The sequence below is a fragment of the Podarcis pityusensis genome (assembly GCF_964106645.2).
Source record: "Podarcis pityusensis genome assembly, chromosome: 1".
Classification (NCBI taxonomy): Eukaryota; Metazoa; Chordata; class Lepidosauria; order Squamata; family Lacertidae; genus Podarcis; species Podarcis pityusensis.
In genome coordinates, this window is record NC_138028.1 from 71680427 (window position 1) to 71694394 (window position 13968).

General features: G+C 41.8%; 1 protein-coding gene across 4 annotated transcripts in view; it reads right to left on the reverse strand.

The window, feature by feature from the left end:
• Window positions 1-13968, reverse strand: part of LOC308459808 (uncharacterized protein) — a 69057-nt gene that overhangs the window by 36582 nt on the left and 18507 nt on the right. For 2 of the 4 annotated variants that reach the window (XR_013978326.1, XR_013978327.1), the window contains exon 2: window positions 13686-13777. Coding sequence is in view for 1 of the 4 variants with exons in the window: in XM_080975518.1 (XP_080831644.1) it covers window positions 3396-3418; window positions 3522-3598; window positions 13686-13777 (192 nt within the window). In the remaining 3 variants the exon portion in view is untranslated. Of the gene's footprint in view, window positions 1-2450; window positions 3599-13685; window positions 13778-13968 lie in introns of those variants that run through there. The other 2 variants (XM_080975518.1, XR_013978329.1) reach the window with 2 other exon arrangements.

Below are 13968 nucleotides of genomic sequence, written 5' to 3' on the forward strand. Positions count from 1 at the left end.
CTCCCCTGAGAATTGCAGATGGGCAGAATGCTGTTGTAAACCACTCCGGGATCTGAACTGATGAAGGATTTTAAATGTAAATTAATGTGGGATGATTGCCATGGAGGACACAAGAATGCCCTCACAGAGGACATCTATAGCAGAGAGAGCAAGCCCCCCCTCCCCCAAATTCCCCTATATACCAAAAGTACTGGTCAAGAACATTTGGCACAGCCTTAGGTAGTGGTTTCATTTGACCCATAATAATAAAACCAAGAAATTGTATAAGTAAATTCTATATGTTTGTGTAAAGCACAAAATATGAGGTTCTTGACATTTGTGGTTCTAGTCACTTTCAGAATGTAGACAATAAAGAACATTGATAGTCCCATAACAATTTCTCAATATCAGTGATCAAGTTAGTTAAATCTGACATTGTGTCTTGAGTACTGACTTAAGCATTACTCATTATATCTACATCCAGACAATGTATATTCTATAGGGTTCCCAAGCAGTCTCCCACACCAAACCAAGACCTGCTCAGCTTCTGCAAGGTTGGTGCATTATTTGCCTCCGACACCATGACTCACAGAGAACCACACTGCACAGTGCATCTTTTGATTGTTTTATCTGTAAGAGCAGATTGTGTCATTCAGGTTAATGTACCGTAGCTCAAGGAGCATCCTCTGGACTACAAAGTCTGCATAGGCTTCTTTGCTCTAGAACAAGTTCACTGCAGGGATAGAGAAATATGTACTGTGTCAGCTAACATGAATGAATGATTGCCAACTTTTGTCTGATGTAAGCAACTATCTATATTAGCTTCTTTTATATAAATGGCACTGTATTCCTGACTATATGATTTAAGGACTGCAGATACAGTGGTACCTCAGGTTAAGTACTTAATTTGTTCCGGAGGTCCGTTCTTAACCTGAAACTGTTCTTAACCTGAAGCACCACTTTAGCTAATGGGGCCTCCTGCTGCCGCTGGACCGACGGAGCACAATTTCTATTCTCATCCTGAAGCAAAGTTCTTAACCTGAAGCACTATTTCTGGATTAGTGGAGTCTGTAACCTGAAGTGTATGTAACCTGAAGCGTATGTAACCCAAGGTACCACTGTACTGCCGTTCACATGAAATCCATGGCTAGGAATCCTACAAGTATGAACGAACAAGGTAACTGATGCAAACAACACTGCTGTTGTTTTTTTTCTGAGAAAGTGGGCTTCTGCCCATGAAAGCTTATGCCACAATAAAAAAACCTAATATTAATGGTGCCACAGGACTCCTAATTGTTCATATTACTATATGGTAGTTTCACATCCCATATTTTGAGAGAATATTTTAATGAACTGAAAGCCACATTCCAGTGAAGATAAAGTGGTAACACCACAGAAATTCTTATCTTCGGCATACAATTCCAAGAGATATTTTCTGATGAAAAGGCTAATAAACCAATGGCAATGAGGACACTTAACATATGCAAATCTGTTCCCGTGAAAGAGTTAAAGTGCTTTATAATATAATTTTGCTTTCAGTGCCAATATAATTAGATTGTAACAAGCAAATCCTCACAACATAACACAGTGAAAATTTGAAAATTTGATTCTGCCTGGCAAACAACCAAGTCCCTGTGTGTGCGCAAACCTGACATTAATAAGCTACAAGAGATTACATGATTTAGAAAAGAAGCACTTGGTGTTACAAAATCAAATAATAGATCTCTAGGCTATAATTAGGAGAATTGGGATTCAACAATGAAGTCATAATAATGTAATTTAGCTGTAAGTAACAGAGCCATGGAGTCACATTAGGAGGTGTGATCACATCTTTCAGCAAAGCTCCACTGTGTAGACTTATTGCTGCTCCGTTTAGTCGAGTTCCCAGCAACCTGTTGGCACCGAATCATGAGCTGTCGGCCTCTTGTTCTCCAGGGGCAGTATGGCAAGGCGCCACCCATGCCTTTTTATTTCAGCCTTGTGACTTTTAAGTTCAAACAGTAAAATTATATATACTGAGTGCAAAGTTGCCAGCGAACATTTGTATAAACAGCATGACTGTAGGGGCCATCTGAGAAATAATAATGCATTAAATAATCACACAGTTAAAGCAATGCGTTAGATGTCTGCTTGGGTTGTGGGCATGTTAAATCTAGTTATTTCATTAGTCCTGGAGCATTTTTTGTTATTTGAATTCTGTTGTTAAGATATCTTAGCTGGAAAAGTGTGGTTGTTCCCCCCCCCCATAAGTTAAGAATGTATTTTATTTATTGAATTTGTATACCTCCCTTCATCTGAGGATTGCAAGGTAATTTCTAATATATAAACACAAAACACATAACATAGTAAGTAACAAACACAAACACACTCTGTTTAAAAGGCAATAGATTGTTTAATTGGGCCTGAAAACTAGTTGGCAGCCAGTGCCGTCAGGCTAGGATTAGCGTTACTGTATATGCTCAAACCATCTTGCTTGCCTTCGCTAAAACATATTGTTACTTTTTTTAAAAAACCAAGGACAGTGAATGTTGTACATACACTGGGAAACAGACATAAATCATTTATGTAGCTAAGTACTTCATCTGAATGCTGTTCTGACATTTGATATTGATTGCTGATTTCCATTTGTACAAAACTCTATAGCTGGGACTGGAGTCTCACAGACTCTCATTGATAAACTGATACTGACATCTGATTTGTGTAGGGCTGCCATAAGTACAGGTTTCCCCGGACACATCCAGGAATCAGGCTGCAAAAATGGTGTCTGGGCAGATTTTTGCTGAATCAGCAAAATGGCTGGGAAAACCTGGACATATGCCAAGCAGGGTGATTTTTAAAATAAAATAAAGCTTTAAAAATCCAAGAGAAGCCCAAAAACCTGGGGGGGGGGGGGCTCAACAACTTTGACTAAAAACAACAACAACTGGGATATATGACAACCCTAGATTTCTGAGACACTGCAAACTTATTTTATGATCTCTTTACAATATGTGAACTCCATTTTCTTGCATTGGGTCGTTCAACACAATGCAAGTGTGCAAGGGGGTAAACCCTTAGGATGTCACAGAGCATGCTGGTCAGCAATCACACAGACCAAAGTTGGAGTTCACTCTTTACTAGCAAAAACACAATCTTCACAGACTTGGCTGAGCATCAGGCCTAATGAGCTCAGCATCTCATTCCTGGTGGGTCTTACTCCATCAGTTGCTGAGGCTGAAAGGCTCCCCACAGCTGTCTATGTTTCCTCCTCTCCAAGGCTTTTTCCCTCTGGGCAGCCAATCTCTCCTTCCCCCTTTTCATGCCTCTCCTTGTTCTGAGAGACGGGGAAGTTGAGCATGTTGCAGCAGGAGGGAGCTACACCCATGACTCTTCATTAGCCCAACTCATTTCTGCCTCTTGACCTCCTTCCCACTCACCAGCTTCAGCTTCTGATTCTGGACTTCTCTCTGCCACAGAACCACCCTTCTCACCAAGCCTTGTCACCTCCTCAGCTTCTGACACTTCCTCCTGCCAGTCTTCTCCTGTCTCTGACCACCCATCACCTTCCCTGTCCCTGCAGCTCTGAGCCTTCTTCCCTTGGTGGTTCCCCAGCTGGTTCCTCCCAACGTTCCTCTGCGTCCTACCAGTCCATGACAAAGGAAGAGAAAAAGCTCATGAACGCTCATGTACATTACTATGTGCACAAATCATGAATGCATATATTTTAGTCCATCTGCATAGGTTGGGAAGTTGTAATTGGCAAACAAGCTTCTCATGCTGTAGATCAGTTGTGTCTTGTGGTGCCTTGGTGTATACTTGTTTTCCTACCTCCATGTAGGAAAACTACTATGTGTGAAATAGGTCCTAGTTTGGTTACTGGTATCAAATAATGAGGCCTTTTGAAATCTCGCTGTATCTTCTTTGTACTGATATACACAATTAAAAATAAGATAGCTACAATGAAAACTATGTAAGTATAATATGACCAAAAGTTCATCATTTCAGAACAAAAGACACCAACTCCAACAAAGCTTTCCCGACATTTTCTCTAAATCTGAGGGTTTATCATATGGAGGAAGGCGAGATCCTTATTATCTAACTCAGATCAATTCATCACATTTATGAACATTGTTTTACCACTGTAGCACAGTTAAGGGCATCTTGTTATCCAAGTTTGTGTTTTCTTATTGAACTGCAGGCCTTGAGTTTTCCTATCATTTTCATGTGTTGAACTTTCTGAGGCAAAGAAAAAACTGTTAGCTTTCAGGAGCCTGTTTCTAATTTGAATTTATTTGGTATGTGTTAGCCAGGACTGTTTCCTTGGCTCATATCATCTACTCATTGTAACTTAATAAAATAAATAAGTCAGCTTAGTTTTGCGAGTTGTGACTTGTGCAGTGGCTGGCACCTCATTATGACAAAAATGCTAGCCATTCACCGGGCAAGAGCTATGCTTACGTCAGTCGAGACGGCTGGGTATACATACAGTTTTCATTTATGCTACACACTATCCTTGTCTGAGTCAATTATCTCGCTGTGTGAATGAGAAAAGAAAAGGGCTACAGACCTATGCAAACTTACTTGGGAGTAAGTGCCACCAAACTCAGACGAACCTTCTGTCAGTCATATATTTGCTCAGCTTCTGAGGTTGCACCCGTATACACGTTGGCCTCTAAGTTCAAGACTTCAGTTATTTTTAATCTTCTCTTCAATAATACTGGTTTAGAGGAGATTTCCTGGTTTCAGCCATTCATTTCTATGTGTAGTGAGGGGACCAGCGGAGGGGCAGGACAATGGTGGGAGATTCAGGACAGTCAAAAGTGAGAGCTTCACACAGTACATCGTCCATCTGTGGAACCCACTGCCATGCGAAATATGGTGATGGACACCAACTTTTCCTCTTATTTATTTTCTTTACTCACATGTCGCTATTTTGAATGAGTGTAGATTTTCCCTGAACTGAGAAAAGTTCCACGATTGTAGTCACAGTCCTAATGTACCCTCATGTTCCTCCAGCAAGTAAATGTCAGAGTTATAAACATGTGCAAGGGAATGCCCCCTTTTTTGGCTTAAAACTTTTTAATGCCTAGTATTCCAGAATACTGATCTTGTTGGGAGTATAGGAGATTAGATGAGGAATTTTGTGACTCCCTGAGCAATAGCCAACATCAACAACCTTGTTCTTGTCATGAAATTTTATATGCAGCTAATGATTGCTGTCATGGGCAGTACTTTGACACTTCCATCTGCCCAACCTGTCCTCTGAACTAAGCTCACAAATTGACAGTATGCACCAGTCAGAGGGAAGTGGCAGAAAACTGATGTCTCCAAAACCACCCCCAACAACCCCAACACAGAAAGCAGGATGGTGCCTGCATGTATTCCACACAATGGAAATTACTGAGGATCCAGCCGGAATCTTTCCCAAAAGTCTTTTTCAAAGCGGTGTAGGAAAAATTAGGTTTTTGAGAACTTTATCATACTAGCTGAATGATGTCTTGTGATAACCTGTCCAAAACATATTTTAAAAGTTGCAACTATGCAACTTTAAATGGTGCAAAAAGGCCTTGAGTCAAGAGCTTTTGGAAAGTCAAAGTACACTATGTCCACCAGGTCACGTCTGTCTATATAGTTGTTCACACTCTCAAAGAACTCTCATAGGTTGGTGAGACAGGACTTGCCCTTCCAGAAGCTGTGCTGGCTCTGCTTCAGCAAGACTTGTTCTTCTATATGCTTGGTTATTTTCTCTTAAACAATACTTTCCACTAGTTTTCCCAGGACAGAGTTTCTCAGCTAATTAGACGGTAATTTCCAGGATTTCCCCTTGACCTCTTTTTAAAAATTGGTGTTACATTGGCTACTTTCCAGTCTAACAGCTTGAATTAGACCCAGTAACTCACTGACACTGCTTAGAGATTTTTTAAAATATCAGACAATATTTAAATACTTTCAAATAAATAAATAAAAATGCAGCACTTTCAGGACTAGTGACTTTATTTAAATAGCTTTGAAGGGACAAAAAGACAAATTCATGCAGGTTGCTAGCCATTATGACTATATATTCCATTCAGAATCAGACACAGCGTGTATCTGAATACCAGTTGCTGGAAATAACAGTGAGAGAAGGATATTGTCATGGTGTCCTGCTTGTGCGCTTCTCAAGAGGCATCTGATTAGCTAAACCAACAGAGCTAAACTTATGTAAGTGCAAGGAAGGATGTGAGCCTATACAATATCTGTGTATATGGATGGGACAAGTAATTATAAACAATTTCATTGAGTGCCTTCATCCAGGTTTTATTTTTTGTGAACACTTTTTGGTCTATCCACAATCTGGATTTTATGGCATATTGCTATCACGACTCCATATCTCCAATGCTAACCATTTATCCTAAGTGAGAGAACACCAAATTCCGCCGAGTAGAATTAACCCAGATCCATTTTGATCCAATTTTATAGCATACACAGCTATAAAATTAGGCTTTATTTAACTATAATGGACACAAAGCTGAGATTCCCCAAATCACAAATGGCAAATAGCTGCCTCAGTACTTTGAATGTCAATTGTCGTAAGGTACCCTAACTGTAATTTGTGCCTTGGCTAATTATTTCCCCTAGTCCCTACACAATCCTAAACATTTATATCCAGGATATCAAGAGAGAGTTAGAACAATTCAGATGTGCTAATGAAGCATCAGATGCCATGAAAACACAATGATTCATTGGAAACTATTTGTTGGCTTCTTTAAATAGCAGAATACTCTTGATTCACTGAACGGAATGATGCTGTGTCTTAGGACTACTTTATATAAGACATATTATAAATATTAACTGATTTTAATACTCTGATGTAAATTGCCTTAACTGTTTACAAGGTTATATTGTTGTAACCTGCATTGTAATAGCCCACCTTTTTGGTGAAGGGCGGGTAAGGAATCCCATAAATGAACAAATCTTGTGGCAAGGAAATGATACAAAATACATGTGCAATTAAGAAGGACATGCATTTGTTTGCTGCCATCATTGTGCTTGGTGCTTTATGGAAATTAGCTCCCTGTCCCAGGAAGTTTGCAGAGTGGGATGTAAAGACTTTAAATTTAAAAAATACCCAAGCAAGCTTGGTTTAGGCAAGAGCTGTAGCTCGGTCTTAGGGCATCTACTTTGCATGCAAGAGGTCCTAGCTTCAGTCCAGGCAGGCCTGGGAATGTCTCCTGTAGAGCCACTACCAGTCAGTATTGACAGTGCTGAGCGAGATGAACCAAGGACCTGACTCAGCAGAAGGCAGCATCCTAGATGATGATGATTAAACACATGACTGCAAATCTTCTTTTGTTGGTGGGGAGTGCTAGTGCTGTGTATAGGTGTATAGATCAATTTGGCCAAGATGTTCACTGCTCAACTATTTTTATATGATCCAATTTTTTTATGCCCCATCCCAAAAGCTGTTCTATGAACCACCCTGTGAGCTTTGGATAAAGGGTGGTGCAAAAATTTAATAAATAATAATATTCTATGAATTAGCTGAAGAGCAGCCAAATTCTTGAAATTATAGAGCCCAGATTCTCCCTGTATAAGCTGCTATTCTCTCAACACAGCTGGGTTGGAGACAGTCCACAACCACAACCACCCTACCCAATGCTCAATAAGGCTACAGGAGATTCTTTCTTGTAGGTGCTGGTCCATTGGTAAGATCAGCGGTTTCCTGTGAGGCCTCTACAATATGTCTCTGGGGGTTATGTGCCATCTCATTGCACACAGAGAGCAACGCCTGTTGGGCTGAAAGCTGGGCATTCCAAGGTTGACATGACTAAACGCAGTGCAAGAGCAGGTCTTCCTCTCTGTTGGAAAGGACAGGTTGCCCTGGGGATTCAGAGGTCTCTGGGACAGCCTATGGGAAGCTGCCTTATTCCAGGCCATAATCATCCATCTGTCTAGCCCAGTCTTGTCTACTTTGACTGACTGAGACTCTCTAGAGTCTCGGGAAAATTTCCCATCACTTGCTCCTTCTTTCTGAAGGAGAGATGGTGAAGGTTGAAGTTGGGACCTTCAGCATTCAAAGCAGTTACTTTAGCCCTGGGCTAAGTTCCCTCTTTCTTGGCATCCCTACACTTCCCAAGTTCCTCCTTTCTAGTACCTTAAGTTGTGTTAACTTCTAAAGAGAGGGAAGGGGGGCTGAGCATGCTCAGTTGATATTCATGCGGCAGTGAAATAAAGGCACTCTACTAATGCTATTGACCTCATCTGTTCCATTTTTTTTTTAAAAAAAGCTGTATTATTTACCACTTAAACAGCCATTTAGATGTATAGTTAAGAAATAAATAGTCCTAGTTAAAAATAAAAAAACTGGATTATTCATCTCAAAGCTGCAATGCAAGGATGTAAGGTGATGATTTCCAACTCTACATTTCTATGCTTCTAACTCAAATCTCTCTCTGCCAATTTACACAGAGCCATTAGTCCCCCTTAAAGAGGGGGTATTTTCAGCAATTTTTCAGGTAGTAAAAGAAAGAGAAATAAGCGCAAAGCTCTGTCATCTCATCTTACAATAGTAACCCCTCCTGCCCCTACAGAAACTATAGACTATCTTCACTTGACCTTTTCCCTCTGTCCGTGAAATTGCTGGAAAAGTGCGGGATGAAAACGTTGGCCCAGCTCTAGACATTGCCCTTTGCTTTTATAGACTGGGACCCTATAATGTGTTGAAGAGGGACTGCTCAGTTACTCAGGAAGGTGGGAAATATGTTCTGCATATGTTCAGGGACACTTTCCTGCCGTAAAAGCCCAAGATAATGCTAATACAACTTGTAATTGACCCCAGAAGTTGGTTGGGGGTGGCTGTGATTGTTCTAAAAATAATCATTTAAAAATATATATCAGCACATCTTTCTTTCTTGTTTGCTTGTTTATTTATCTTCCAAAAACTCCCCTACATACACTTTAAAATTGAAACCACTCAGGACATTGCAAAGCTCCAGAAATGTACCCCACAAAAAAGTTATTAAGACTGGTCATGTATTTCATCTTCCATTATATTTCTGACACAACCTTAACATTTCAGGCACTACCACTTCTGAATAATGAAACTGGCATGGCTCTCTCTCTCTCTCTCATTAAAGAATAATAAAAATAAATTATTTACAGCAAAAAATTGGACAGGGTTCTGTGAATGGATTCCTGCCTTTTTAGAGATTTGCTTTACTCTCCCTTTGTGCCTTTTGGGTTGATAAGCCAGAGTAAAAGCCAGCAGCCCATTCCCTCACCTCCTAAAATAAACCCACCAGCAGCTGCAGAAACAAAGAGGTCATGAAAAGTAAGTACTGTACAAATACCAAGTATAGAAAGCAAACATAAATGAGTGTAAAATGAAGACAACATTGGGGAGAGAGGGAAGAAGAAAAGGAGTATGAAAGAAATACAGATTTCCCTAAAACACCAAAATGAAGAACCCTGAAAGCTAATAAAATGATCCACTAACAGGGAGAAAATGTAAATAATTAATTGGAAAAGGGCAACAGGTGACAAGAATGGCCTGTCCCCAAAAAGGAGCTGGAAAAGCATCAGAAAAGAACAACCAAAAAACCAAAGGGGTGGAGCACCACCCTTATGTGGAAAGGTTATATTTGGGGCTTTTTAGTTTAGGAAAAAATGAGGGTAAAGAGGTGAGGGGCAGGATAGAGCTGCATTATATTATTGATGATATGGAGAAATACTAGAACTCAGGGTGATCCAATGAAAGCAACTGGGCAGAACTCAACAGCGGCATCACCAACAGGGCCTCCCCTGCCAATTGTAGGGGCCGAGGTGGTTGCTATTGGTCAAGATGTTATGGTATCTCAATGGTAATACTAACACCTTGAACCGTGCCTGGTATCTCAATGGCAGCCATTATGGCTTTGGAGACACTGGGTCCCACCAGGCTGCCCCATTGCTTGTTCAGACCCAGAAACCTCCTCCCCCCCTAAATAAATTCACACATGGCTAAAATTTTGGTTTGGTTTTTGGCAGAATTTAGGCCACAACTTTATTTATACAAAAAAGTGACTGGTTGCATAGGCTCTGGTTTGACTAGCTCCCTGCATGGAGGTAGCGCTGACACAGGGTTCCAGCATAGGTCAGCCAAGGGTGAACACCTGGATAAGCGGAAAGCCGGGAACGGGCTAACTCCGCCACCCAAATGTCCCCCTGCACTCAGGCATGGGCACAGCCCCCTCTCAGGGGTTGACCAAACCATTGAGTCCCTGGATTTCTTTAACGGAATACCCTTCACATAGGGATGGCGAGAGTGTTCTCCCATCCCTATCACCTGAACCAGAGCCTATCCACAACCTTACAAGTTGTGACAATTTGCTACATGGCAGGTGAAACCCAAATGGCAACAGCCAATCAGCCAAGTGGGGAAAATTCCTGCCGTCCCTCTGTCCCAACGACAGACGACACACAACAGCATAGCAAGGTCAAGAGCAAGCCCTAAAAGTAGAGAGAGGTGGGTGGGTGTTCTGAATGCATGCACTGAAAGAGGAAGCTCTGGGTCACGTGCATGGGCATAAATAGTTCCCTCGAACTATTTGGACTGCGTCCCATTGGCCAGATTGCACCCAGCTTTGAGGGACCTACCAATCGGGTGTTGTGGCTGACCAATTGTATCCATCCACAACACAGGGTGCTGGTTGTCCAGGTCTCACTGCAATACGTACCCTCATTAAGGGAGGACCTGATTTACCAATCTAGCAGCCACATTCTGCACCAGCTGCAGCCTGTCTTCATGTGGCATGAAAGGACAGGTGAGCATGGCTTCTCAAGTCTCTGCTGGGGAGGTGAGCCTGAATAGGCTCCCCCCCCCCCCCATCTTCTGAATCCAGCTTGCTAAGAATTATTGGGACCATGTGTTCACCCCTTCAGCACAGTTCTATCTCTCTCTCAAATAGTGCAGGCAGCAACAGCTGCTTTTTAGGAGGAGGTGCCAGGTGTTGTTCCCAACAAGTCTGCTGCCTCTCCTCCTGCTGTTACTAGACAATGATGAATAAATAGAAAAGCACAGCAAATTGCCAACAACTGCCAGGGCTTGTGTTCTGGGCAGCAGGCAGGGATGAGCCAGGAGCCAGGGAACATGATACAGTCAGTGATCAGAACCAAAGACCAAGGCAGGAGCAGAGACCAACCAAGAACACAGCGACACACCAGAGCTCAGGAAGACTTTCAGTGGAAATGGTTCAGGAGGAAAAGAAAGCTGTGAATACTCCTTGCTGCCCAGATGATCTGATGGCAAGCCATGTAGGCGGAGTCAATCCAGAAGGTCTTCATTGAGAGAATGCTACCTTCAGCGGTTCACCACAAAAAGCAGCCATAATAATAATAATAATAATAATAATAATAATAATAATATCTTTATTGTCAATGTACAACCTGTGTATAATGAAATTAACTGAGCCTCCCTCCCCCACCCACAAACACTCAGTCTCATTGCACTCTGTGTGCTTGTCGCACAACACACCAACCCCAAAAGTCAGTTGCACTATATTATTTTCCATTTAGCAGCTGAACAGCCCATGGATAGAAACTGTTTTTTAGCCTGTTGGTAGGGCTGATTATACTTCTATATCTCCTGCCCGAGGGTAGAAGATTAAAGAGGTGCTGGCTAGGGTGTGAATCGTCCCTGAGAATTTTTCTCGCTCTCCTAAGGCAAGGATCCCTTGCGATGTCATCTAGCGGGCTCAGGGGACAGCCCATGATATCATGTGCTGTGTTCACTACCTTCTGTAAAGACTTTCTGTCTGTGGCTGTCAAGCCAACGTACCACACTGTGATACAATACGAGAGGACACTTTCTATTGAGAAGGAGGTAGAAGGAGGTCATCAATTGTTGTTTAACATTGTTCTTTCGCAAGACCCTGAGGAAATGGAGTCTCTGTTGGGCCTTCCTAACCACCTAAGTTATATTGTTTTTCCAAGTGAGGTCTTCACTAAGGTAAACTCCCAGGAATTTAAAGGAAGAGACTCTCTCCACACAACCCCCCCCCCCCGATATACAACGAGGTTAGTTCCCCTCTCTTCCTCTGAAAGTCCAACACCATTTCCTTTGTCTTGCTAATATTTAGGTGCAAGATTCTCTAGGCACCATGTAGATACTTTTTTGAACCTCCCCACTGTCCGCTGATTCATCTCCACCAGCCATACAGAAATTCCAGCAGCTCTTGACAAAAGTATCATATAATTATAGATCTGTAGTCAGAAGGGACCTCAAGGGCCACCAAGTCCAAACCCCTGCAATGCAGGAGTACAGCAGACAGGAAAACAATTACCTTCACATGTGAAACCTTGCAGCTCTGAACTATGCCAAAGAAAAAACACAATGGTAGTGGACAGATGATTCAATCATATAGTAATATATAATCACAGCTTAGATATTTTTAAACATGTTATTTATAACTGTCTGGGAAAACTTTCAAAATGATGGTTGAGTCAGGAGCTGAGGTCTTTGATCTTGACATGTATTTGAGCATACACAAGACTCATGTGTGCCCCCCCCCAAAGGGGCTATATGACAACAGAAGTCCTCTCATGGTAATACCCACCACTAAACATATGGTTGTGTGAATCAAGAAGTTGATTGGGAACTTCCCTCCCAAGCAGTTCATCTGCTCTGCCTTTCCAAAAGCAGAACCATGTGTGTTTGCTGCTCAAGAAGCAAAACTGCACCGTCAGCCAAACGCATAGCAGCCCCCATTAGAGATCTTGTTTGCAAGATATGCATATCCCACAGAACGAAACTTGAACATGGTACAAAAAGCGAAGTGCAGAAGTTAGCCTGAGGGCAGCCTGTGACTTACATGCCAGCGAGTTATATGGTTTTGCATAACTCTCACTGGGGAAAGGAGAAGATGAAGACATGGTGCAGGCCAAAAGCTGCTGCTGCTGCTGCACACATTGCAGCGCTTATAACCTAAGCAGGTGCTTTCTCTTGTGCAATAATAGGTTCAAATATCAGTTTATATTATATCGTGTTCTCCATTATTAAAATAGCCCACTTTCTCCTCCTCCCTTAAAAATATATATAATCTGTTGCCATGTTCTTTCTTCTACCCTGTTACAGTCATAGGGTGGGGGCATTGCTTTCTTACTAAGAGGGCTCACCATTATAATGGCCTAGGGCAGCATTTCCCCAAGCTAGTGCCCCCAAGCTAGGGGGCGCTCCTATCTCCCAGAACACTGGACTATTAACCTGAAAGGACATAGGTAGTTGCCTTATACTACATTGGACTATTTCTCCATCCAGGTCAGTTATGCCTACTCTGACTGGCAGAAGCTCTCAAAGATCTCAGACAGAGGCATTTCCAATTAGAAGATAACTAGATAACCCCATTATGTATATAAACAAAAACAAAGATCTGGCAGTGGTCGGGCTTTGAACCATGTGCCTACACGTCCTGAAACATTGAGCTGTGGTCCTAAAAACTGTTACAGAAGTCTTCACAATCAAATTTACATCTTCTGGCATTCAGTATGGATTATATTTGCTGCACTTCATTTCCTATCAAAATGTACCTTAAAGCCCATGCCCCTAAGGTCTACGTTATGCCTCTTCCATTAAGTTCCATAATAGTTTCTTTACAGGGACCTCTTAACGATTTGAAATCAAAAGGTGAACTAATCCATCCGTTTGTAACCTGAATTACATTACCCAGCATGCTTGAGGAATTCCGTCTTTGCAAATTCCAACAAGAACTGACCTGATCCGCACCACCTGGAGGACTTGTGACAACTGGAGCACAGTCACCCTTCAGATTTCCCATTTCTTCAGATTTTGTGATGCAGTTCTCTGCTGTAAATATACACAGGGGGGAAATGCACATTTTAGGATAAAATACATTTAGAAAAGTGTGTCTTGTGGGGGGATGCATATTTAAATGTTTAGATATGAACTTCCATGTAGATTTTTAAAATGGATAATGTCGAAGTGGCATGGGATGGACTTGGGCATGAACACATGTTAAACTGACAAAGACTAGAAAT